At 52.2% G+C, this 26,991-nt stretch overlaps 1 protein-coding gene across 1 annotated transcript in view; it reads left to right on the top strand.

Moving 5' to 3' along the window:
• The window catches only part of AGAP3 (ArfGAP with GTPase domain, ankyrin repeat and PH domain 3), an 81,729-nt gene extending 55,985 nt beyond the window's left edge, over positions 1-25,744 (top strand). Inside the window, 10 exon segments of the mRNA XM_020977843.2 lie at positions 7,097-7,201; positions 14,307-14,422; positions 14,424-14,479; positions 18,779-18,946; positions 20,677-20,814; positions 22,894-23,048; positions 23,223-23,313; positions 23,511-23,733; positions 24,496-24,751; positions 24,984-25,744. Of these exon segments, the coding sequence (XP_020833502.1) occupies positions 7,097-7,201; positions 14,307-14,422; positions 14,424-14,479; positions 18,779-18,946; positions 20,677-20,814; positions 22,894-23,048; positions 23,223-23,313; positions 23,511-23,733; positions 24,496-24,751; positions 24,984-25,178 (1,503 nt within the window). The 3' untranslated portion in view covers positions 25,179-25,744.
• Positions 25,745-26,991: the final 1,247 nt, after the last annotated feature.

The raw sequence follows: 26,991 nt of genomic DNA, 5'->3' as shown, positions 1-26,991 counted from the left end.
TCTCATCTGCACCAACCACTGCTTAGTAGTGCAGGCCGCCCCTGCTGCTTAATTCAGGACTCCTGCACCTTACACCCATTTACTTTGGGTATAGCCCTGGGCTAAAGGAGGTCTCCTAGTAGGTATATATGTGCAGGGTGGGGGGTATCCATAGGCAAAACCCTTTGGGGGGTCTGGTGGGTCCAGGGCACCATGATCTCTGTGTCTAAAGTTGGTGCATTAGAAATGCCAGCAGAAGTCCAGTGTCTGAGGTCTACCAATAGGAGACTAAAGTCATACCAGGATGGTTTCTATCAAGTGAATATGAGAGCCAGGTGACAAGGTAGACTGCCTAAGGAACGAGGCCTTGGTGTGGCCAGGGTAGCCAAGCACCCCCAGGGCAAGTATATCTGGGGCTTGTGAGTCAGAATGTTTGTCTAGTAAGCGTGGCCACTGCCAGTATGTGGTTGTTTCTCAGGACTGTGCAGGGCAGATTTTGGGGACCTGGGTTCACAGAGACACTAGCATTGTGTGTGTGATCTTGTAGGGCTGGTCCAGGCCTTGGATTCTGGGGTCGTTGTTAGAAAGTTCATTGGTGCTGATTGATGTTCTCCTGCCAACCCCATATCTCTCACCTGCGACATTTATCATTGTCTTTCTGTCCAGCAGGTGACACTGGTGGTCTTCATTAGCTGGAACATTATAGAATTTTAGAGCTTAGATGGATTAGGTTTGCCTTGTTCCTGAATCTGAGCCGGTCTAAGCTGAGACAGCTCAATCAATACCTGCCGAATGGTCGAATGCTTATACCCAGGTGTATCTGCAACAAATATTGAGTTGCCTACTGTGTGCTGAGCGTGGTATTACACTTTAGGGTATATGTATATAGCGTCCACTTCAGGGTGGGGAGCATAGATCACCCCCTTGGTGCTCCTCGTGGTGTGGGGAGGGTGGCACACATGCACTCAGGTGCCGGGTATGACAATTTCCCCTCTCTCACATTATATATGTGTAGAGGCACAACACCTCTGATGTTGCGTCTGTAGAGAACCAGAACAACCCCAGTATGGTTGTCTGTATGGGAGTGGGAGGGTGAAGGGGGTAAGATCAGAGTCTTGGGTTTGTATAGAGGAGCAGGACTAGCCCCCTGTGTTGTGTCTGGATGGGGGGAAGGATCAGCCCCTTGAAGTGTGTCTGGATGGGAGGGCAGCATCAACCCCCGCTCTGTGTTGTGTGTATGTGAAGGGAAGGGTAGGAGGATGTGTGCGTTTGCCTGTCTGATAGGTGAGGGACACAGAAGGGTGAACCCGGCCTGTGGGTGTGTAGATGCAGCGTGGCTATTCCACAGAGTAATTCAGGAGTACCATAGGTCTGGTGCTGTGGCATAACAGCTGGTGCTCATGTACTGCTCTCAGGTTTACAAATCCCTTTATAGTCATAGCTGGGACTATGCATCAGCCCTCTAAAATAGTCCTCTCCCCCCACATCTAGCAGCCCTGGAAAGAGGCAGGGAGCCTCCCTGCCCCTCACCCCCACCCCCCCAGGTGGAAATGAAGGCACCTGCAGTCATTACCTCTGCCTTGGCTTTTCAGAAATCTGCCTAGAGAGGGAAAGAGGAAAGGAGGGAGGGAAGCTGGGCGGGGTGAGGAGTGTGTGTGGAGACAGAGAATAGCATCAGAGGATTACAGAATTGTAGAATGGGAAAGGTCTTTATTAGAGGTCATCTAGTCACCCCTTCATTTTACAGATCTCTTTTAGAGAGGTGAGTGTACCTTCTGAGGTCTCCTGGGTAGTAGCCAGCAGGGATAGGATTCAAACCCATCCCCTCAAGCCTCTGGATTTAAGATGGGAATAATATTAGGCTGCACCTTCTCCCTAGGCCCTGCTCAGTGCAGACTTAGAAGCATTTACTGCACCTGCCTCTGCCGGGGGTATCTCCCGGAAGGGTCTTGGCTCCTCAGGCCCTCCCCCATTGGCAGGTGGAGGAGGGCGTTGGGAGCCAGGGCAGGACTTTCTGGTGCTGTGCTACGACTGAGGGGAAAGGAAGTTGCGGGTGCACTACGTATTCACTGCCCTGGGGATTTCCCAGCCAGTCATCATAATGTTAGCCTTCCTGGGACAGAGGGGGTTGGCAGGACCACCAAGCAGCCCAGACTTTGCCCTCCCCTTCGCTCCCTTCTAGTCCTATCCTCCCTTTCTTTTTCTTCCCCTTCCCACCCCCTTGTCCTTGTCCTCCCTGGGCTCAGCTCTGGTACCTCCCCTTTGCCCTCCCTCTTGTCCTATCTCCCCATTTCCTTTTCTTCCCCTTTCCCCCCCTCCCCAGCCCCCCCACCCCCCGGCTCCTGCTGGGAGTAGAGATTGCATTTCATTTACCATTTGCATTCCCAATCAATCCGGACTCCGCAATTAAGTCGGCTGGCGGAGCTGGGAGGGAGGCGGGTGGTGGGAACAGGTCCTCTGGGGGCCGTCGCCTCCGCACCGCTTCCATTCCGCCCCAGATTGCTTCCTGCTTCACCGTGCACAGCCCCAGCCCAGCCTGGGGAGGGGAACAGGGACCCCCATAGCTCTTCCCTCTTCTGAGCTGCAGGAGTTGGGGGGGGGGGGCGGCAGGCAGAGTGGGAAAGAGATGAGGTGTAAGCAGGTCCTTCCCCTAGCCCAGCCTCCTCCCTTCTGCCTCCAGGGCTGTCAGGATAGAGTAGACAGCCAGGCTGAAGCAGGTGAGAGGTGGAGAGAGGAGTAGGGTTGGGCCAATGCCTAAGAGTGGGAGGGAGGTTGAGTCCCCAGACCCCATCTAGCAGTTGCCTCCTACACGGCAGCCTGAGGCGGACTCATCCCACGCCCTCTCAGCTAACGAGCATCATTACCGCCTGACTGCTGGCTCATCTACTCCCCTGCCTATGAAAGCGGCCCAGGCTGAGGAAGGAGTTCTACCAGGGGAAGGGGCTTCCCACTCCAAATATTGGCCTGGCATCCTAACCAGGCGTACCTTATGTCCCTTAATCTGGGTTCCCTGGTTGATTAAAGATGAGAGAGGCCTGGGTTCCTTCCAACTCTGAGAGTCTGTGATCTGTGACCTAATGAGACTCCAAGGAACTTAGATGTGGCAGAGAGGGACAGTGGTGAGACTGTGGAAGAGAGACTTGGGCAGTGAGTGATTATGAGGAAGTGAACAGGGAAGGGGACAAGGTTGGTTTGAAAGGGGGTGAGAACAGAGGCTTGGGTAAGAGCCCAGGATTTAAAGAGGGTACAGAGGGGCAGTGTGTGAGGGGCAGTCCATCCAAGATGTGGGACAAAGAGGGGGTACAGCAAACCCAGAACCTGTTTGGTCTGAGAGCAGAGGTCTGTGAAGAAGCCAAAGACTTGGGGGTTGTCAGGGAAGATCCGCGTTTGCCTTAGATCACAGAAGATTCAAGCTGGAATGGACCCCATGTATGATTTGGTCCAAAATCTACCCCCTCCCCACCACTTTTATTTTAGGCCCTGAGGGCTGAAGGTCACACAGCTAGTAGTAATTGTAGAGATGTGTCCCCAGATCTCCCTATTTCAACATTCTTCCTACTAGAAAAGGAGTCAGCAAGCTACAGCCCAAAGGTCAAGTCTGGGCTGAGAATGATTTTCAGATAGATAGATAATAAACTTTATATAAGAATATAAAAACAGTGCTTAGCTTGTGGGCTGGTATGAAAACAGCTGACCAGATTCGGACCACAGGCCACAGTGTACCAGCCTCTGCACGGGACCACACTGCCACTTGTATGTGAGGAGGTAATGGGTCAGATCGAGATGAGACCACCATGTTGACTTTTCCATTTAGCATACAGAGGTTCATTCTGAGAACCGATGGCCTGTTACGTTGGCATTTTGCCCAAGGAAGGGAGCTGAAAGAGTACTGAGCTGATTGTTGAATCGTGTGTCTGCTGTCATCTTCAACACACACTTCACATGGCAGGCCAGGCCTTTAATCAGTTAATCAACAAGCATTTATTAAGTGCCTACTTTGTGCCAGGCCCTGGAGATACAAAGACAAAACTGATCTGGTTCCTACTCTTAAGAGTAGAGGGCCTAGCTAGGTGGACCAGTGAATAGAGCATGGCCCTGAAGTCAGGAGGACCTGAGTTCAAATCTGGCCTCAGAGCAAACACTTGACACTTACTGTGACCCTGGGCAAGTTACTTAACCCCAATTGCCTTAAAAAAAAAAAAGAAAGAAAGAAACTTGGGTTTTATCAGAGGACACAACATTTACACATATAAGAATATGCAAAGTACACATGCAAATAATACAAGGTAATTTTGGGGTAGAGGCACTAACACTTGGTGGAGGGTGGGGGGAATCGGGAAAGGCCTCATGTATGGAGTGTTACTTGAGACAAGTTTTTATGCAAACTAGGGATTCTGAGAGGGAAAAGTTAAGAGTGAGTGCATTCCAGGCCTATGCGAAGGCATGGGATAGAAGAATCATGTGCAAAGAACTGTAAAAGGGCCAGTCAAACTGGCCTGTGTGGTACGTGAGTTACACACTGTAAGTGTGTGATAAGGCTAGGAAGACAAGATGGAGCCAGATTGGGAATGGCTTTTAATATCAAACAGAAGAATTTGTATTTGATTCTAGAGCAGAGATTCTTAACCTGAGGTCTGTGAACTTTTCTTATAAATATACATATATATATATATATATATATATATATATATATATTTTTTTTTAGTATAACTGGTTTTCCTTGTAATTCTGTGTATTTTGTTTTATTTGTTTAAAAGCATTCTGAGATGGGGGTCCAGTGGGTTTTGCCAGATTGCCAAAGGGGTCAGTGAAACAAGTAAAGAACCCCTGTTCTCAAGCAAACTTACAAGTTTGCTAATTAGGCTGGGGACAGTTTGGAGCCTGGAGATTGGAGAGAGGAGGCAAGGGGAAACAGATTGGAGTCTGTTGCATGAGTCTAGAGATTGCAGGCTTGAAGTAGAATGGTGGCTATATGTGTAGACAGAAGGGGACAGATGTCATGGAGGTAGAGGTAGAAGAGAAACAAGAAGACTGGATAACCGAATGGATATGTAGGGAGAGGGAGTCGAGAATGACTTCCAGTTGTGAACCCAGATGACTGGAAAGATGGTGATATCTTGAGAAAGAAGGAAGGAAGGAAAGGAGAGGATTGAGTGCATTTGGGGATAGGAAGGGAAGAAAAGGAATTCTATTTTGGACATGTTGAGTTGAGATATCTCCAATACCTTCAGTTTGAAATGTCCCACTTTCAGGTGTGATACATTCTGGATCTTAGAGCAAGACTAGGGGCTAGATAGATAACTCTAGGAGTCATCTTGATAGAGATGATAACTGAACCCAAGAGAGATCATGAGCTGAGCATAGATAGGGAAAGAAGGGACAAGACAGTAAAGAGAGTGAGCTGTAGGTGATCATTCATCAGAGGAGACCGAGAGGGAGAATGGATGTCAAAACACAACAGAGCAGTTCTCCTAGAAGGCACGCTACTGTTCCTTTCCTCCATCCCCACACCCGAAGACACCAGCCAGCTACCCAGTGGCATCCATTCCTCCTAGCTAGTGAGGCCACCTGTGACAAGACCAGTCCTTGATACTCTGCCCAATGGCTGAGCATTCTGTCTCACCTTTGACTGTGTAGCCCCTCACCCATCTGTCCTTTTGGGAGTTGAGAAGGAAAGAAAAGGTTGGAAAGAAGAAAAGAGGGTGGGAAACAACTCAAGTGAAAGAACGGATCTTGAAGTCTTAAGTGGGGCTGGGCTATACATTGTAAACCACCCCCCACCCATCCCCGCAGACATCACTCAGGGCAGTCCAGGAAGGAACTCTTGTCCTTCTGCCATGGTTATCATATCAGAAGAGCCTGAAGAGAAGAAAGGTGCTGAATCCAGTCTGGTTTTCCTCCTTTGAGCCAAAGATATACCAAAGACAGGAAGAATTATCCAGTTTCTGTCCACAGATTTCTTACCTAACCCTCTTCTCCATGCCAGTGTCTGTCCCTCCTGTTCTCCACCTCCCCACATAGAGGGAGGCCTCTGGGGTCTTTCTCTTGCTGTTTTCATAGTTCTCGGACTGTGTGACCCTTTCCCTTCCCCTTCTTCTCCTCCATAGAACTGCCCCAGCTCTGCCTTACCTCTCTCTCCCCCTAAATCTGTTCCAAGGAGGTACTCTGTTCTTTTTCGTCCTAGCTTTTGGAGGTCTAAAATGCCAGTGGGTTGAGGTGCTGGGCACACTCAGGTCCCTCCCATTCTATCCCCCTTCTGGTTCCATCGATTCTTTCTCTGTAGTGCCCAGTTCTCATACTTAAGCATGACTTTGTGTCTTCATCTACTGTTTTAGGGAGAGGGAGCAGAGATAGGTGAAAGGCTCACTGGGGAGCAAGGGCCTTTGGAGGAGGCCTTGGGGTCAGTACTGTGCTGTGGCAACCCAACCTCAGATTTGGGTAAAGGGAACTAGGGTCCTCTCCTTGCCCTCCTGTGTCCCTGTCTTTAGATATCACTTCGACATCTACTTTATAATGTTGGGCTCTATCCCACAATTACTTGCAGCCAGTCACCATGCTGCCCTCATGCCTATCCATTTGAAAGGTGACTTCTCTGTTCAGGGTGATGTCAAAAGCATTGGTTCTTTGGACAGCCTAGATTTCAGCAGGGAAAGTAGAGAGAGACAGAGACAGAGACAGAGACAGACATGAAGAGTGAGTTTGCAGAATTCCCGATCCCTCCCAGAACTGTGTATGGGTTCCATCCATAGGTAGTAAGTGACCAGGGATCTTAGCCATGGCTACATGCTTCTGGGTCCTGCTCACCCATTCTCCAAAGATGCTTTTCAAAATCCAGACCACAAGTGTCCGTGCTAGGCTGATTCCTTGCCCATGGGTGTAGGGGAGGTAGAGAAGAGAGCCCCAGGGAAGACCATGGTTTCCCACAAACATACCTCTTCCCTGAGGATGGGTCTGTCCAAATGTAAGTGCAGAGAGATCACCCTCTGCCTGTCTTAAAGGTGAAAGCCAACCTTGCCCAGAGGGAGTTCAACAGACCTCAGTCCCTTCTCCCTCTCTCTGCATCATGGGGGACATAGGTTGCCATTTCCTTGTTTTTTGATCCTGCCTTTACTCTCAGGGCATCCTGCTGAAGCGAAGCGGCAAGTCCCTTAACAAGGAGTGGAAGAAGAAGTATGTGACTCTGTGTGACAACGGGCTGCTCACCTACCACCCCAGCTTGCACGTGAGTCTGGAAGAGGAGTCAGCCTGAGCCCGGAGGGACTGGGGAAAGAGAAGGGCAGCTGAGGGAGGGCAGGAGCAGAATGCGGGAGAGAAGGCTTCCTTGCGAGTTTGGCTCTGCAAGGGCTAGAAAACAGGCCCTGGTCACTCCCTTGAAGCTTTCCCTTAAGACAAGGCTGAGTCTCATCTGTGATGACTTGTTGGAATCCCATCTCTGCCATAACTTGCAGTGTGACCCTAGGCAAGTCACTTCTTCACCTCTGAGCCTCAGTCTCCTTGGCTGTAAAATGGACATGACAATACTTGCAATGCCTACCACAGCAGGGTTGTTGTAAGAAAAACACTTTGTAAACCTGAAAGTGCCACGTAGACATGAGTTGTAGTTATCACGTTCCAGTGAGCATTGAATCTAGCCAATCCACACAGGTATCTCAAAGACGAACGTGCAGATGTCATGGAATAATTATGTGTTAATCACCCAAAGGTACTGGGGGATCGCTAAGCCTCTTGGGCCTGGGATGACCCTGGGCATGAGAGGGTGGCTAAGTTAGCCACTTGAGATGGAGTGGGGCCACCATGGGTGGGCTTGGTATTCCAGGGATGCTTGGAGAGGAGGGAGGGGGTAGAGTGGAGCTAGGGAGGCAAAAGTTAGACAAGCAGAGTTTGTGGGGGGAGGCATGGCACTGCATTCACCGTGGCCCCCGTGGCAGCAGTTCCCTCCCCCCCCCGCCCTCCCCTCCCTCACCGCGTGGCTCCAGCACACAGCTGTCTCTGGAATCCATCTCTGTCACCGCCCCACTGTGGGGCTAATGAGTTCTCCTGAGCAGCCCCTCGAGCACAGCACGTGGGCTGGCCCCGCCCCCGGCCCATAGGGCCCTTGGCCTCTTCAGAGGGTCCCTAGCCCTTCCTTGACATCTGCCTGAGTTGTCAGGCAAGCAGGGCCCAAAGTTTTCTGGATCCCGATCCCCCAGCCACCATCTAGCCCAGAGGAGCCCTCTCCTTGCGACACCTCCAAAGGACATTTTCCCAAAAGGTCCCCAGCCAGTACTAGACAATACATTTCTAACAGTGGTCTTCTGGTCTTGGGCCCAACTTACCCTTCATCTGACACTCAACTCTAGGGAAGTCTTTTCCTCAGGCTGACCCTTCTGAATTTCCTTCTTTCCAGACTTACTCTTTGGGGCTTTTTGTTTCTTGTTTTTTTGTCGTTGAAGCAGTCAGGGTTAAGTGACTTGCCCAGGATTACATAGCTAGTTAGTGTCAAATGCTTGAGGTCGGATTTGAACTCAGGTCCTCCTAACTCCAAGGGGTAGTTCTATCCACTGTGCCCCCTAGCTGCCCCCTGACTTACTCTTGAGAACTGGTGGGCAATCTCAGCTGGTACTTCTAGGGGAACAGGTCAGCGAGGGCTACCAAGTGGAACTGGTATGCGGGGCAGAATCAAACAGCTAAACCTAGGGAGTAATTTAGCACCCATCACCCCCTCAGCTGACATGGAGAGAGCCCTTTCCTCTGCCTTGAAAGAATGATCGAATCTGCATGATGCAGGGAAAGGAAGGGATCGGGCTAAGCTCTGGAGACCTGGCTTCTGCCACGGATCCCCTTGTAGCTTACTTTTCACTCCTCCCCCCTGTATCTTACTTTTCTTCTCGGTAAAGACGGGCCTACAGAACACCACCTGTCCTATTTACTTTCCAGGTTTATCTTGAGCATCAAGTGAGCTGATAGAGGGGAAAGCACTTTGGAAAGTTTCCAGACATTCTACAGGTGCTGTGGAGGCTGGCCCTGACTAGGAATGATGAGAGATTTTTACTTAGAAATATATTGTGAGTGTCGATTGAATCTGAAAGAGGATTTCTGAACCTAAAGGGACTTGAAACCATGTAGTTCAAGCCCTCAGTTTTTGACAATTGAGGAGAGATGAAGTGACCTGTCCGATGTCACTCAGTTAATTGATGCGCGTTTCTCTCCTCGCCTATCCACTGGTTTAGTATCATCATAGAACTATTTAAGTAATTTACTTACCCCCCTCCTAAGTAGTCTTCTACCGGTGCTTCTCACCCTTTCCCAAGCCTGTTCGGTGACCATACACCAACCCCCACAGATGTGCCCCCTCTTTTCTGCTTGTTTTCACCTGTTGGCTTCCACTGTGTACTGCCCCAGATGGACCTTGACCCCTGCACCAGCTTGTCCTTCTCCCCTTCACCAGTCTTCCCAAAAGAGGCAGAGCCCAGGGCAGAAAGGAGAGCTGGTGTATGGTACCTGGTGGGGTGTTTAGAAGTTTAGGGAATGTCCTTTGTCCCATCTACGCCTCCCCCCACACCCACGCAGTACCCTTCCTACTGTATGTCTCTGGCCTCTCTGGAGTCAGAATCAGCCTTCGTGCTGTGGGTGGCCCACAGTGGGCTCAGAGCCACAGGGTGAGGCAGCAGCAGCTACTTTTCTCCCATTTTAACACCTCCTCAGCTGTTGAATTCCTGCATCATGACCCAAAGATTTGCTAAAGTCATCTCTCCACGAACCTTAGTAGGCATTTCTGTGCCTGAGCTGCCAAGGGGATCCCCAGCAAATGATGAGCAGTGTGTGTTTGTGGAGACCACCCAACCAGTGAGGAATGGGGACCTAAGCTAGACAATGTGGGGTCTAGACATTCTAGTGGAAGAGCCAAGACTCGGACCCCATCATAGGGGCATGGGGTGAGAGACCGCCAGACTAGTGACTCAGAAGACCTTGGGCAAGTCACTTAGCCTCACTCTCCAGGCCTCAGTTGCCTCATCTTGTAAAAGAATGGGCTTTTGTGAGTCCCCAGTGACCCTATTATCTCTAGAATTTGAATAGAGCATAAAATAATATATATAGTAGTGTTAAGTAGGAGTGACTGGAGCAGATTCCTCTGAACAAGACCATGTGCTTAGCACCCAACAGTTCCCAGCTCCTGGGGCATCGTTGCTTTGTTCCCTGTTTTCACGTGCCCTTGAACCCTCCAGGGACACCCATACCCATGCCTCCCTTTGACAGTCTGGCCCTCACCTTTGCTGTCTTTATGTCACCCTACCCCGGTAGACTTTGATGTGCTGGGGCAGAGAAGCAAGCAGGCCCCATTGTGATAAAACTCAGTAATAAGTTTTTGGCCTGGTCAAGTTTTCTTTGCCCTCTTTGATAGAGGCACCGACTAGGGCCTGAAGGAGAAAGGTGATGCCGGTGAGTCATTTCTGGGCTGAGGGGGGCCCTGCTGGACCTGGAAGGAGAAGGGAGGTGGGCAGGCCTCGGGCTTCCAGCCCAGCTCCTGCCCAGCCCCAGAGAGCCAGCCAGAGCCTCCTCCATTTTGCAGCCAGCGGAGCCATTCACACAATCACCTTCTGTTAATTCTATCTGCAACATCAATTAAATTGTTTGTAGAAACTAATTGAATGTGGCTTAATCACACATCTTAATAGCTTTCCACGCTCTGAACTCGTTGTTAATTCCAGTAATAAAACGAGATGAGAACGCTGGCTGGGTAATTAGCGAGGAGGCTGGGGAAGAAATTGCTGTTTGATGGTGGGTAATAAAGGCAGCCGTGGTGACCGCTCTCCGGAGCAGCCGCTGCCGTCGCCGCTGCTGCCATGCTCCCCGTTCTGCTGACGGAGGAAAACTCGGTGGTGGCTGCTGCTGCTGCTCTGCCCCTGAGCTGCCAGTCCCCACCATGCCAGCTCTCAGCCCTCTGCCTGGCATCAAGGAGCCTCCATCCTGCAACCCCTCAGTGCCAGGCCATGGGACCTGGTGCCAGGAGCCAGGATCTGGAGGTAGAGGAGGAGGCCCTCAGTTGGCTCTGCTGGAGACATTAGATTTAGACCATGGGTCCACCGGACTGGGATGGCCTGTTTCCCTGAGAGTCTGTTTCTGACTTGTGGGCCCCACCCAGTCCCCTCAGAATAAAGATCACTCCTTGATTTGTGAGTAGGAAGAAGGTAAAAAGGGGTTGTCAGCGGGTTTCTCCACATGCCTGCCTTCAGCCGGCTCTGGGCTAGAATGGGGCCTGGCAGGCTGGTGCAGCTGCTGTGACCTCCTTGTGAACTAGAGCAGACCCAAGTCCCCACCCCATTGAAGGAACTGCAGCTGTGACTTCGGCCCAGCCAGCTGCTGCCAGTTGTCAGGAGGCAGCCACTGGAAGAGGTGGTTGTGTGGGGGATGGGGACAGGCTGAAGCCCAGATGTGGGGTTCAGCTAAGAGCTGGGGGAATAAACTAAGCCACTGGAGATAAGTCCAGGCGAGAGAGACGAAGCAGACGGGTGCTAAGGGCAGGGTGGGCCCAGGGTAGCTGGGGGGGGGGGGGAGTTTAGGATCCCAGCATGGCTGGTAAAGCCAGAGGATTTAGAGCTTGAAGGAGCCTTTGAGTACAGCCCCCTCTTTTACTGTGGAGTCCCCAAGGCAAGTCGTTTCACTGGGTAGGAGTTTGGGGTTTTATCTCTAGCCAAGCTTGGAGACCAGTGACTTTGGGTCCCCAACTGAGGGAATTGTGTCCAGGTCTGGGTGTGGAGCAAGGCTGGGAGGGAGGTGTTGGGAGGCTAAGTCTGTATTGAGAGGTATCGGCCTTGACTTCTGGTCTGGGGGGATGTCACCATTCAGAGTCTTAGGTGCCCCTGGGCATGAGCTTGGATCAAGTTAACCAGGTTGTCATCTTGCACTGGGCACCCTTGTCTCCATTGACACCTGTGGATTCCTGTTCATCGGTTCTGTTCTCCCTCTTCTGTGCATCTTAGGGCCAGGGAAGGTCCCAGTCCAGATCTCATGCACCCTTTGGGGTGCCACTCACCTTGTTCTCACCGTCCCCTGAAGGGTCTTGCCATCTTCTGGTGCAGCTACTTTTCTCATGTTATGTGCACACACCTTGAATTTTCTCCCCCCAGTTCCTACCCAAAGTTCATTTCCCAGCTCCTGCCCATCCTTCAAGGCTAAGCTCAAAGCCCACTTCTTCCATGAAGTCCTCCCAGCTGATGCCCCCCACAATGGTTTCCCTCTCCCCCAGTTCAGTTCTTTACTTCTTTGGGCTGAGTGGGCTCTTTGCCATCTGCACCCAGGGTAGCAGGATGTGTCTATACTCCACTGCATCAACTGTGTATAAAAGTGTATACCTCACTGCCTAAAAAAGGCCTCCCTGGTCAGAGTGGCCATTTGTCCCTTCACCCTCTAAGGGCAGCCATTCCTGCTGTTCCCTCAAGGAACCAGGACTACTGACCTGGCTGTCAAAAGCAGAGGATAGGGGTCGGGGTAGGGGTAGGTGAGGAGCATGGGACTTGCCATTCCCAAGAAAGCCACTGAGCTGCAGAATTCACTCCCAGGGCCACCAACACAGACAGGAATGGGAAATCTGTTATCTGGATTGTCTGTGCCATCCGGGCAGGGGTCTCTGCAACAGCTAACCTGGCTCCTACAAGCATAGGGTTTTAGTCACATGAAGAAATGATAGCTATTTTCCTTTATGAAAAGCCAGTGTTGACTTTTAGGCCTAAGGAGGAAAGAAGAGTAGGATATACTGTGAGAGGTAAGGGCAAATTGAGAAAGGAAAGGGGCAGGCGGCTGGTGCAGAAAGCAAGGCTTGTGACTGTCCTCTGTGACCTCAAGAGTCTTTTCCACTTCGCCAGAGGTGTTGAGGCAAGGTACAGGGCTGCAGTAGAGGCTCACAGTAACCTGGGGCCACTTAGCCTTGGCACATTTCTGGGCATCTTTCTCGGAAACATAAGACTCCAGGAAGTGGAGGCTCTCTCTTTGGTCTTATGGCAAGCATTGTAGGGAAGTGTGCTCACCTCTGCTTCTTCCATCCCTACCTCTCTTCATGGGTTAGCTCAAGGATCACCTCCACGATACCCTTCCTGATCATTCCTCGACCCCAATACTACTTTATTTTATTTATAGTTTGTATTTAACTGTGTAGTGTTCCCTGCCCCCTCCCCCAGTAGAATGTAAGCTCCTTGAGGTCAGAGACTGCTTAATTTTCTGCCTTCTTATCTCCACTTCATGGCACACTGTAGGTACTAACAAATGCATGCGTTTAGATTGAATTTCCTGGACCTCAGCTTCAGCTCAGAAGAAGCCTGTCCCTAAGCCTCCATATCACCAATCAGCAGTGGCTAAAGCACAATAAAGCGTAAAGACTTGCCCTTAAAAAGGGCAAGTAGAATACCTAACACCAAGACCAGAAAACTCAGGGTGGTCCAGTCTTCAGAGAAGATCCTCCTTTGTCTGCCCTAGGGGTTGAGTACTGTCGGGGCCTGTGGGACAGACATAGAGGAATGTGAGGATCCTCAGCCGGCATTTTGTGTCATGTAGCTTACTCAGCTGTCCCTGTCCACAGCCATTGGGATTCTGCAGCTGAAGAGCAGGAGGTCAGCCAGCGTTTCTCACTTGACCACGCCCTTTCCTCATCCCGCTCTGGTTCCAGTCCTGACACTTAGCCCTCTTGTTTTTCCTGAGAAGGGTTCTTGGCCCCCAACCCTCAATTCTTCCTCCTGATGGGAATGTTGCCTCAAGTGCTCATTGTTGCCCCAGGCTCGGTCCAGCCAGTGACGAGACGCTTCAGTCTCCCTCCTTCAGGTAGACCTCCTCATGCCAACCTTAGGTCCAAGCCAAGACCTCCCAGCACAGGCCCACTGTAGTAGCTGCCTCAGCTCTTGCCCTAATCTTCCACTTGGCACCCAGGCCCAGAACAGCCTCCAGGGCCTTTGGACTCCCTGATTCAGTGCCAGGTTGGCTGTCACCCAGATTCTCTCTGGCCCAGAGAGAGCCATGGAGCTTACAGATCAGCTCTCCGTTCAGGGAAGCTGAAGCCCACAGAGGTCACATGACATGTATTTAAGTCACCTGTATTTAGTTAACAGAGTTAGGAATCAAACCCAGGTCCTCTGTCTCCAGGTTCAGTGATGTTTCCCTTGTATTGTGCCTCAGGAAAGGGTGGGCAAGAAACCCAGAATGCTTGCCACTTTCCCTGCAGGGGCCTACAACAAAAAGTTGGGGTATGATGGTGGGGAAAGGTTTGTGGCCCGAGTTTAGTTGCTGGAGCTGCTCAAATAGGCCTCATCTGAGGGACATTCATCCATCTCACATGGTTTCCCCTTCTCTCCCTCTATTAGGATTACATGCAGAATATCCATGGCAAGGAAATTGACCTGCTGAGGACGACGGTCAAAGTACCAGGGAAGCGGCTACCCCGAGCCACACCTGTCACAGCCTCAACTGGTGCCAGCCCCCCGTGCCAATGGGCTGGTCCTGGAGAGAAGCAACACGCAGCTTGGGGGGAGTACAGGTGAGGGCAGGTGTGGTTATGGGAAGGAATGCAGCTGCCACCTTGGGCTCCAAGGGTAGGCTGATAGAAGCCAGGCAGGGGGGGAACTCTGAGCCCTTGTGCCAGAGGGGCTAGTTCAGAGGTTCTTGTGGTCACCGAATGTAGAGACCAGATGTAAGATCTAACTTTAGTATGCCAGTCCTGTCTGGGTGAGGACCAGATGGGGTGAGAAGCTTCTGGCTCAGAGCTAAAGGTGGGGGGGGGGTGCGCTTCTGGGTCCAGAGAGAGAAAGAAATGAGCTGGGAAGGATGGTTCCAGGAGTGCGACCCAGGTGGCACCGCGCCTAGAATACATACTCAGTCACGACCAGGGAGCCAAGAATGTATTTCCTTTGGGTGCTGCATAGATAAAGACCACTCAGCCAATGGCAGCAGGTGGAAACTTAAGGCGGCCAGGAGCTCTTAGGGCAGTGTGGCAGTGTGGCCATGGAATTATCAGGGGCCTGCCCACAGGTTGAGGGGGCTGAGAGGGAAGCCAGGCTGTGGGGCGCAGGCCACCTTCTCACAGAGGAAAGGTTACGGGCAGGGAGGGAGGCAGAGGTGCTTTCCCTCTTTTCTTTCTGTCCCTCTCACGCAGCTAAGGTATGAACTTCCTTCATCGAACCCTAGGTCTCTCCTCCATCTTTGGAGCTACCTCCATTGTTCTTTTCCACCCACAAGACTGGTTCATTCCCCCAAAACTCCTCTGCCTGTCCCCAGTTGGTTGCCTAGACCAGTCCAGTGTCCTTTAGACTCAGGATACCGCCTCTCTTTCTGGCACTGCCCCCCAATCTCGGCAGAGTTTAGGAGAGCCTCTCAGACCTTCTGTGACCTCCAAGAAAACTATCTCTACCCTTCCCAACTGGGATGGGAGGCAGGAAGGAGTACCAAGAGGCTGAGGTTGTAGCTTCCAGGAGGCAGTCCCTGTTAGGACTGAGGGGCATATACAGACTTTAATATTACCTTTTCCCACTCCACAACCCCACATGTTCCTTTTATTTTCTGTTAGACAGAGGCAAACGTTAGTAATCCGCAGGAGCCATTCTCTCTGAGCTCAGAAGTAGTTGATCTTTGGGAGCACGAAAGGCAAGGAAGGAGGTACAGGGGATACTGGTTCAATAGCTTGTCAGCCTGCAAATACTGAATGTCTACAGCATCGTGCCAAATGCCAGGGGAAAAGCACAAAGAATTATATACAGCTAGAGATGTCCCAACCCTAGAATGAGATGATATGTGAAGTAGTGAGCTGCCCATCACCCAAAGTGTTCAAGCAGAGGCTAAATGACTGCAAAGGTCTCTTCTAACCCTTGGCTTTGTGGCTGGATACAGGGTGTCCCTCTTCCTGACAAAATTACACTTCTGTGGTAAGCATATCAAGAGGGGAGAGGAAGCAGGAGGGGGTCACTTCTGCAGCACACCCGTTCCCAGCAAAGTCTAAGGTTTTTCCTAAGAACCTCAGTTTCTTCATCGGCAAAATAAGTATAATGGTTAATGCAATCTACTTCACCAGGTTGGTTTTTTATTTTTTTGAAGCAAATGCTTTGTGAACCTTAAAGTCACTATATAAAGGTAAGATTGTGTTAGTTAGCAGGAGACTTTGGATTAAGTTAGGGATTAGAGAGAGCCCCCTCCTCTGTAGGAGTGGGCTGGGGCAGGAGTGTACACACACACACATACACACACACACCACACATTTTTGGGTTAGGCTACCCCTTACTAGGAGGAGACGGAACCATGTTATAACAAGACTCATCACAGGCTTAGGCTTGGTCAGGTCTCTCCTGACAGCAGGAGGAGAGAGGTATAACCGAGAGGAGGGACACACACACACACACACACACACACACACATACCCCTCCTCAAATAACGGTGTGTATGCCATCATCTGCCTTCTATTAACCCTCTGATGGTACATGTACATGGACTGGCAGGCTTCCCCCCAAATTAGGGTGTACCCTGCCACACAGTGCCATAGACTCGGGGCATGGGCACGCACACTCACACACACACACACACACACACACACACACACACACACATATACACATGTCTCTCACTCGCTGGGCGATGTTAACATCTCATTATCTTTGTTACTGTAATTACATTATCCGCTGCTTTATGCAGAATTATCCTCCGAGGACTAATTGATGGCTCCATGTTTAATTCATTAATCATTAGCATCAAATTCGACAATTACAGTGCACACTGATTGTGGGATTGCAGGCGTAATGAGGGGAGAATTAACAAAGAGAAAGGAAAGCACTTTCCCTCCCTCAGGGCTTCTAGCTGGGGGGCCATGGGGGTGGGGGACGAGGGGTTTGGGGAGGGACTGGACGAGAGTTGGGTGGGGCAAGGAATAAGAAGGGAGGTGGGTTAAGGAAACAAGGATGGGTACCAGAGAGGTCCAGATTGAGGCACACATCTCCCTGCCCTCGAAAGACCTGGAAAAGGGAGTCCATGGAAGGGGACTGAGTGGAGTCACTCCAACTCTTTTGGCCCCTGACAGGAGAATGGATGTGACAGGGATGGAGATGAATCTGAGGAGGAAAGATTGGAAGCATGGAAGGTGGGAGGGAGGTGGTCTACCTTAGACTTCCTTAGTTCAACAAGTAGCTTATGTGTGTACCCCCAGTCCTGAGCTAGGAGGTGTTTCAGCCCTACCCAAGAAGTGTAAGTCACAGTTGCTGCTCACAAGGAGGATACAGTGTCCAGAACATGGTGGAGCTCTTATGACTCTGGATGTCCTAATCTGGCCCTTAGCCTATAAACAGACCCCAACCATGCGGATCCTGGTTCCTTTCCTACCCACTCTGCTTTAGGCCCTTTTTCCTCACTCCTAGCCTACCCAGAACACCTAGCTCCTTCTTGGCTAGAGTGACTGGCCCAGTAAAATCTCGCTCAGCTTCTGGCTGTCCATAATGAATCATCCTCCTCAGTCCCTCATTTCTCAGCTTCCCAACATTCTGACCCAACCCCAAGCACCACAGCTTTCCTCTCTCCACATCGCCCAGCTGGCCTGAAGGCTCCTAGGTCACCCCAGCAATGAGGCCCTGTCTGAGTAGAGTTTGGAGAGATGCCCTGGGAGCCTCAATGGGTGCTCCCCTACACTGTACCCTATAATAACCCCAGGGTTTCTTAGGACTGTGGTACCCTCACAGCCATTTCCCCTTAGTGCTGCCATCCTTCCCTGATGGGAAACGAAAGATTAATTTTCTCCAGCCCAACAGGATAATTACTAATACTAATTAGACATAATTACTTGAATTTGATACACTTATTCCTCGTTAGAATGGCAGTGAAGCTGATGCAGAGCAAATGACACATGTAGAATAGGATTTGGGGTACAGAGGCCAGGGTTTAGATGAAGAGGGTGCTGTCCAGAGTGTTGGCTTTTTCCTTGCCTTAAATCCCCAACTGTTGGGGGGTCCCTACCTGGGACTGGAAGCCCCTTGAAAATCAGCTGACCACCCCAAACTAGACGGCCCTTCTGTCCCTCCAAAGAGTCATCATATTTATCCTTTCTTACCAACACCCTTGGCCTTTCTTTGAGCCCCCTACCCCCAGAGATGTGAGGCTAGGGTGGGGGGACAGATGTTCATGGATATATGAGGGGAAAGAACAGGGGCCAGGCACGCAGACACCTGAGGGGCAGATTCTATGCCCCAGGCAGGTGAGAAGTGCAGGGCCAGGTGCCAGTCAGGTACTTTAGGGAGACAACGGGATAGAACTGCCCTCACTCTGCTGATCAGAGTGCCCACTGGCTGAGAAAGGCAAGATGGGGCATTGGACAAAGCCACTAACAAGGAATCAGAAGGCTCGGAATGTACACTGTGCACTGGCCAACCCTAGATGTGTAATCCTAGGCAAAGCACATAATTTCTCTGTGGAATCCTGGTTTCCTTCCCTGTAAAAGGAAAGCATTAGATTCAATGGCCTCTGAAGTCCCTTTCAGCTATAAATTTGTGATTCTATATGAATGGGAGACCTGCTTACCTGCCCAAAGAGGGAATCATTGGGAAGGAGAGCCAACTTTAGAAAACCTTTAACATTTTGCAGCTATGCGACCTTGGGCAGATTGGTTAGCCTCTCTGAGCCTAAGTTCTCATTTATTGAGTGAGGTCCCCAGCCCTAGCTATCTGCCCCTCAGAGTTGTTCAAGAGTGTTATTCAACATGCTCCAGGACAACCATAAGCCGTTATTTTTGAGGGAGGGGCTTTGCTTGTGCTCACCTTGACTGAGCCCCCTAAGGGCCGTAGCTGAGCCTCCACTCAACCCCTTTCAGGTGCTCCCCACTCAGCCAGCAGCACATCCCTGCACTCGGACCGGTCCCTGAGCAGCTCAGCCTTGGCGGGCCCCAGGCCCGATGGGCTCCATCAGCGCTCTTGCTCTGTATCTAGTGCTGACCAGTGGAGCGAAGCAACTGCCCTGCCCCCGGGCATTCAGCATCCTGGTGAGTGGCTCTCCTGGGGGAGAGAAGGGGTTGATTGGGGGTGCTCGGAGCTGGGCTGCAGTGCCTTAAGCAGTGGTTCACCGAGTGTTCAGGGCTGCCTGGAGGTGGGACCTGGAGGTCTGCGACCTCCCCCCACCACCCCACCCACACAGCCCCCTCTTCCCCAGGCCCCCCTCCCCTTCCAGAAGAGCCCAGCCCCTCGTGGGCCCGGGGCAGAGCTGGTGGTGGTTCCTCGATCCCCATCAGCCCCCCGTGCAGTCAGCTCATCAGCCTCCCGGCGGGGGGCAGGCAGGCGCTGGCTGAAGGAGGGATGATCGAGCTGAGGGCGGGCTTTTGAGAGCTGTATTGGGTAAAGTGAGAGGATTGGAGGGGGAGAGGTTGTTTTCCCCAGGGGAATGGTAAGGGGGTCTCAGGGCAAGGGCGGACAGGAATTCAGGAGCTGGAAGGGAGGGAGAGAGTAGGCTTCTAAAGAAGCCTGAGGCCCTACCTCATGCTCCACCCCATTACCTTGTTTGATTCAAGGCTCCGCCTTCCTTCCAACCTTCCTTCCTTACCCTCCTCTCCCCCCCACCTTTTCTTCCCTATCTCCTTTTTCTGTATTCTCATCATTACGTCTTTGCAGCACCTTAGCTTTAGCATTTTATTCCTTCTTTATTTCCCTTCTACCTACTGTCCTTCCCTCTTTCCTCCTGTTCAGCCTTCCCAGCTTAGGGTGTGCCAACCCAAGGTGAGTTCCTCCCTTCCCTTCTCAATATCACAGTAGTAGGCAACAGATCCAGGGTGATGGCATGCAAAAGTCTGGGGCTAGTCTGAGCAACGGCAACAGCTGGTGACCCCGGACTATCTCCCCCAGTCTAGTGTCAGAGGAAGGAAGAATATAAGACCCCTCTCTGGAAAGCACAGACTCTCACCCCAGTTGAAACACGTCCCCCCAAACTGTAACCTCTAGAGTGCCAAGTAACTATGAAGCTACGGCGCCTCCGGGATCATCCAGTCTCTTGCCCCCGAACCTCAGGCCCCTAAACCAGGAGGTGGAGAGAGGCATGGAGGGGCCTTCCCTTGGGCTCCTGGCGCTGATGGTCTATTGCTGCCATCAGTGAGGCCCTGCTGGTGAGGCAGGGAGGAAGGAGGGGGGGAGGGAGGGAAAGAAAGAGCGTGTCTGCCTCTAATGAAGTTTGACATTTAGTGGTGAGCGCCGGGCGGGGTGTGGGAGACGGGAGCTTGATTAGCGCGCTCTAATTGACAGTAATTAGGCAGCTCCCTGATTGTTTCTAATTCTGCTATTAATTGTGAGGAGCGGGGAGTGTGATTGAGGATAAATTTGGTGCGGAGCTGCCGGGGATGCAGCTCCCTGTGAGTTCCCTGGGCCGCCCTCCACCCCTTCAAGCTGCGGGAACTAAGAGTTCCCTCCTGGGCCCCCCCCCATCCGTATGTGCCCATCACCTCCACCCCAAGTTATTCAGTGCCTTCCCACTCCCCAGATAGACACCCAGGAAGTATTTCCCTCCTGCTTCCCATCTCCTGGGGACTGAAGCCCAGGACGTGATCACAGCAGGTCCTGGGGCAGAACCCTGTACCCTGAGGATGGAATAGGAATTGGTTCCATTTCTTGTAGCAAGCCAATGGGAGCTCTGAGCCCCCCCGCTGGGCCTTGCGCCATCATCCTTCCTACCCCATCCCAGGCCTTCTCTTCTTTGCTCTTTCTACCTCGTTTTTTTCCCTTTTCCCAGCCAGTGGCCCCTCTGACGTGCTCAGCTCCAGCCCCAAGCTGGAGCCCCCTCCATCTCCCCACGCCAATCGTAAGAAGCACCGTCGGAAAAAGAGTACAGGAACCCCTCGACCAGATGGCCCCACTAGCACAGCTGAAGGTAAAGGGAATCTCAGGGGCAGACTCAGGACAGAAATCCTTCTAGCCATCGATGGCTTCTGGGATTGATGACTTCTAAGGAGACTCTTAGTAACCCAGGCCCAGTGTTTCCCAGTCAGTAAAAATTCTTCCTTGTGTCTCACGCAAGTACACTGGGTTGCACTTTAAAGTCATTTCTTCTGTTGTGGATGGGAGTGGGTTAGAAAATAGTTCTGTTTAGTCCCTAGTTTCTGAAAATCTTTCCACGTCTTCACTGTCTCCTGTGGCTCTTGTTAAGCCCAGCACAGTGTCAGGCACACAGTGGCACTTTACAGGTGCTGGTCTCTTATTGCTTAGCTAGTTTGGGGACTTCAGTTTCTTCTCAGATTTGGCTTCAGTTAAATGATTCCCCCTACTGTTTTCCCATTAGTTCTTATGACTATGGAGTCTTCCCAGAGTATTCTACATTTCTCTTCATTGATGATTGTCCAAACTGGCCTCCTTGCTCCTGAATGGGTCTGACCAGTGTTGCTGTCCATTGTCCAAGCTGATCAGCAGTGTCAGGGACATGGGTACAGCAAGACTGGGGCTGATGCTGTGAGACCGAGACACCCCCACCCCATCAGCCTTTCACTGGAGAAATGGGGCTGAGAAATAGGGGAAGTGGAAGATCCACATGGATCAAGGGGTCTGATTCTGCACAGTGTGACACTCCCTGACCCCGCACTGGGGAATTTGGACTTTGTTAGTTCTCAGAATTTATGATGGGAGGCAGGCTAGGGAAGAATGGGGGAATTCCTGGGAAGGAAACAAGTGCCCCTTTTCCTTTTCCCCAGAAGACAGTTGTAGTAAAGTGGGTCTCCTTAGAATGGGTGTCAGGTTGCCTGGGAAGTGTCTGTCTGGGGTGCCTGGGCTTGAACCTGCCATATGGGAAGATATTTCAGCCTAGGATTCTGAACAGGCTAATCTGGAGAGAGAAAAGGAGGGGAGGTGAAGCTCAGAGGAGTGTTGAGAGGAAGAAGGAGAAGGGTGAGGGCCTCAGGGTCCAACAGGTGAATGAAGGTGAAGCAGAGCTTCCTTTGCCTTTGACCTTGTGCTAATCTCCCCAGGTAGATCCTGCTTTCTTACCAGCCCCCCACAACACACACACACACCATACACACACACACACACACAATCATATACATACACACATATACACACAATCACATAATCACACTGCTTATTAGGGATTGTATGCCCATGGGGCGTTGACCAGTGGGGATGAGATTAATGTAGCTGTCGTCTGGGGGGACCTTGGGGAGGGGTACTTGAAACATTGGCACCAGATTGCTGGGAACCATGCACTTACAGCTACAGATGTTCTCAGGTCCCTGTCTGAGTACACATCGCAGTCCATATCTAGAACCCCTCTTCTTCTCCCAGCTCCCCTGCCCCTCCTGTGTGTCTGTGATGGGATGGTGGGGGAGGGGGGATTGGTTCCCCGGAGCCCCTTGCTGACGCCGTCAGGAATATTGGGTTTAATGAGCTGCAAAATGAGGCGGCTGCAGCTGACATGTACGGATGGCGCCCGCAGTCTCCTCAAGTCCCCCCCCCCCACCCCCTCTTAACACTTACCTCCTAGCACCCCCTTCCATCCTTCCCCAGACAAACAGCTTTGGAGCCTTTCATGGACCTCGGACCCCTCTATTAGGCAAATACAGCCCTCCCTTAGTCTCTTGGCAGAACCCCAAACACCTTTCTCTTCCTCTCCCCCCCACCAGTCTTTGGCCTACCCTGCCCTCACCTTCCACAGGTAGTACAGTTTTAAGGACTTCACCTGCAGAAATCTCTAACTGATTTTTTGCCTCACCCCCTCTATAGTGGAAAGACCTTTCCTGAGCCAGAGGCAGCAGGGAGGGAGAAGCATGTATACTGAGGAAAGTGAGGAAGGAAGGATGGTGGCAGAGTAGGATGCTGAGTGTCTGGGTGAGGCGTGATGATTGAGTGCTCAGAGTGAGATTGAAGCTGTGCCTTCCATTTCCTGAGTCATTCTCTTCCCACCCATCCCACCCCTACCCTCCGCCCTGTCCCCCCAAAAAAAAACCAACTGTTTTCACAGATGCAGAAGAGTCATATGAGTTCATGGTCGTGTCACTTACGGGACAGACGTGGCACTTTGAGGCCTCTACAGCAGAAGAGCGGGAGCTCTGGGTACAGAGTGTCCAGGCTCAGATCCTCGCCAGCCTGCAAGGCTGTCGGAGTGCCAAGGACAAGGTGAGGGGATTGGAGGTCTGGAAAAGCCTGGACACCCCTTTGACCCCACCTCCAGGAATGGAGTGGTCATGGGGTGTAGACATGGATACGGGGAACTGACTTGGAAGGGGGCATAGAGAGCAAGTCTGCGCTGGCCCGGGCACCCACAGCCCTGTCTCTCCTCCCCTGTTGCAGACTCGCCTGGGTAATCAGAACTCCGCACTGGCTGTGCAGGCCGTCCGCACCGCCCGTGGCAACAGCTTCTGTATTGACTGCGATTCTCCCAGTGAGTACTAAAGGCCCAAAGAGGGACGGGAATAACAAAGCTAAGGAAAGTAAGGGGTGGGGAGGCCGGTGATGGTGGCGTTAGAAGGGGCAGGGAAGAACTAGAGAAGTGGGCCTTCGTCTGGCTTGGTCTTTTCCTGGGTTCCTTATGCCACCTAGAACTCTCTTGTCCTGATTCTGTCCGTCTTTCCTCACCAGACCCAGACTGGGCCAGCCTGAATCTGGGTGCCCTGATGTGCATAGAGTGTTCAGGAATCCACCGGCACCTGGGGGCCCACCTGTCTCGAGTGCGTTCCCTTGATCTGGATGACTGGCCCCCTGAGCTGCTGGCAGTGATGACTGCCATGGGCAATGCTTTGGCCAACAGTGTCTGGGAAGGGGCCCTAGATGGCTATGCCAAGCCAGGGCCCGAGGCTTGCAGGTGAGGGGAGCTTGGGGGGATAGGGAGGAGAGGCAGTCATGTTGGGGCCCTCTGGTGGAGGGGGGATGGGGATAGCTGCTGCCGGGCTGCTGAAGTGTGCTATAAGGGTTAACCGTGGGATAGCCGTTGCTTCTGCTTGGCAGTGGGGCCCCCCTGGGGCTGCCCCTCCCCCTCCCAGGCCTGTCACTCAGGCCTCTCACAACAACGAGCCCTTTCTGAGCTGTTATCAGCGGGTCAGGGGGCCGGTGGGAGCGCATGCGCAGGGTGCCTATCTCTCAGTTGCTTGAGGTGCCCCAGACTCTGTGCAGAGATGGGGAGAATGGGCGGGAGATAGGGCAGTGCATGTCCCCTGTATCACAAGCCCCCCCCTTTTGTTCCCAGCACCGATGCGCAGGGTGGGGGGAGGAACAGACAGCCAGATAAGCTGTCTCTTGGGCCACTACTTCAAACCTTCCTGCTGCCTCCCCATCCTCATTCCCACTGCCCCATGGGCCTTCTTGAAGCTCCCTCCCCACAGTGTTCTTACCAGCCCCCCTTCACTGTCCATGCCCGTCTGTCCTGTGTCTGAGGGGCAACATCGAGGGACTGTCCCTGCCCTGCCTTCTCATCTCTCCACCAGGTTTCTTGCCCCGTTCCTTTCCCTGGCCTTCCTGCTTAGGCACCATTCTCCTGGCCAAACTTCCACCCACCATGATCGAGGTGAGCTCCTACCTTGTGACCGCCCCTGCCACGGGTCATGCCTCAGTGGGCCTGTATTTTCAGGGAGGAGAAGGAGCACTGGATCAGGGCCAAGTATGAACAGAAGCTGTTTCTGGCCCCCCTGCCAAGCTCGGATGTGCCCCTGGGGCAGCAGCTGCTTCGGGCCGTGGTGGAGGATGACCTGCGGCTGCTGGTGATGCTGCTGGCCCATGGCTCCAAGGAAGAGGTGAATGAGACCTATGGGGATGGGGATGGTCGCACTGCCTTGCATCTCTCCAGTGCCATGGCTAACGTGGTCTTCACACAGCTGCTTATCTGGGTGAGTGGCATGTTCCCCCTCCTGCTTTGCTGCCCCCGCCCCCAACACACAGATTTGCCTCCCTGACCCTCTGACCTGCCCTGACCTCACCCTCTGATTGACAGCTGCCCTCCCTCAGCCACTTCTCTGGTACTTGCTCTCTTCTCTCCCTACAGTCCCTCTGGCCCGCCCCTTCCCCCGGTCCCTCCCTCCCTTCTCCAGGGTTGAGCTCAAGTCTGCATTCTCTTCACAGTACGGGGTGGATGTGAGGAGCCGGGATGCTCGGGGCTTGACTCCACTGGCCTACGCCCGCCGAGCTGGCAGCCAGGAGTGTGTGGACATCCTGCTGCAGCACGGCTGCCCTGGGGAAGGCAGTGGCCTGACCCCAACCCCTGCCAATGGTTCTAGCACCTCCGCTGAGCTGCACCGGAGCCCCAGCCTCCTGTGAGGCCTGGGGAAGATTGGGGGGTCCAAGGAGACCCCAGGACCTGGGGCTCACCTCCTTCCCCCTGCAGGAAAGGGGGAGAGAGATGTAGACAAAGGGAGACACAGAGAGGAAGAAATAGGGGGTGGAGGGAATGAGAGAATGAGATAAGAAGAACAGAGGACAAAGGAAGGGAGGGATTGGGCCTGAAACCCATCCCAGGGCCCTGTACTGTAAGGAAGAGTGGACTGTTCAGCCCAGTGCCCTATAGGTGCCATTGAAAAGGGACAGGCCCTTTGGAGGCACCTGAAGGGAGGGGAGAGCAGGACCTCTCCCCTTCCCTTGCCTCCTGCCCTTCAACTTCACCCCAAGGCTTCATCCAAGAGTTGTTCCAAAAATCACAACTGGATGAGCCTGGAGATGAGGTGTGGAAAGTGGATAGGGCCTGGTGCAGAGCACCAGATGGATAAGTTGATGAGATGAGCAAGGGGATCCGTGAGCCCCGTGTAAAATCTGTACATTGGAATATTTATGTTTGTGTACATACGTGTGTGTGACGAGACCAATAAATCAGACTGTGTGTGTTTGTCCCCATTGTGTCTGTCCCCCTTGGCTCCCTCTCTCTTGTGATGTATTCATCTCTGCCTCACTGTGTATCCACTCCCCATCTTTGGTCCCTCTGTGTACCAGCTTTCTTGTCCCTTCTGTGCCCCTAACCTCCTGTCCCCCTGGCTTGGATCCTCTTGGTGTCCTGCCCTCAACCTTCCCCCTTGGTTTCAATTCCTGAGCCTTTTCAAAGCAGTGTGACGATCGTGAACCCATCCGTTCTGTTTGGATCAGGAGCTCCAGTGTGTTCATAGAGAAGAGGATATGGGACTGCTACTTAACTACCTCTTCTGTTCTCTCCATCTCCCTGCTAGAGGGTCTGTCCTGCCTGTTTTTTTCCTTTGTTTGGATGGAGCATCCCCATGACACCATCTTAATCCATACATTACACATGACAGCCAACCCGTAAGGAAGAGTGTTTTGAATCATTGCATCAGAATCCACGTTCATAGGAGCATAGGATTTAGGTCTGAAAAGGACCTTAGCATTTAATGCAACTCCCTTGTTTTGTGTATGAGAAAACTAAGGCCCAGAAGGGTCACTTTCCCAAGATCTCAAGAGAGTAAGAGGCCAAATAGGATTTTGCACCCAAGACTTATGACTCCAGATACTATATGCCAGTTGCAAGGAGTTTCAGGAATCATTTAGGTGGAGTATGGAGCTTACAGACTAAGGAAGGACAGCCAAGTACAAATGATCCCAGCCGTAAGAAGGATCAGAGTTTAAGAATGTCATGGTGATTACAAGTGTGTGGGACTTGGTGTGATCACTCAGGCATTGAAGTTCAAGATTTGTGAGCCTGGTGCCTCCATCTCCTGGGGAAGTGGGGGTGGACTGGACAACTACTTGGCTTAGCTCCCAGCCTTAACCAGCTTCCCTCTAAGCTGAGTATTCCCTGACTATGGGCAGAGCTCCTGCCCTTGCTTTGTGCCTATAGGCAGGCCTAGTCATCGGAGCTGCTATTTTCCCCCATCCCGCCCTCACACCCCAGCCCTGGCCTGAACGGAAGCACAGCTCTTGCCTCTCTTAGCTGTCTTCAGAAAAGGGAACCTTGGGAGTGGCTCCCTATGTCTTTTGGCTTTGAAAGAGAAACTGGGATGCTGGGCCACCCTTTCCACCCTGCCCCATGCATCTGCTGTGGCTCCAGTTTTTCAACCTACTTCAGTATGCTTTGCACTGCGGTCGAAGAGGCAAAGCTGGGGATTGCTTGGCCTTCACTTCTTCCCTTGAA

Source organism: Phascolarctos cinereus, unplaced genomic scaffold (assembly GCF_003287225.1).
Source record: "Phascolarctos cinereus isolate Bilbo 61053 unplaced genomic scaffold, phaCin_HiC Scaffold_1;HRSCAF=81, whole genome shotgun sequence".
In the NCBI taxonomy this organism is placed as follows: Eukaryota; Metazoa; Chordata; class Mammalia; order Diprotodontia; family Phascolarctidae; genus Phascolarctos; species Phascolarctos cinereus.
The sequence above is the reverse complement of the archived record's forward strand: the minus strand, read 5'-3'. Positions and strand labels throughout refer to the sequence as shown.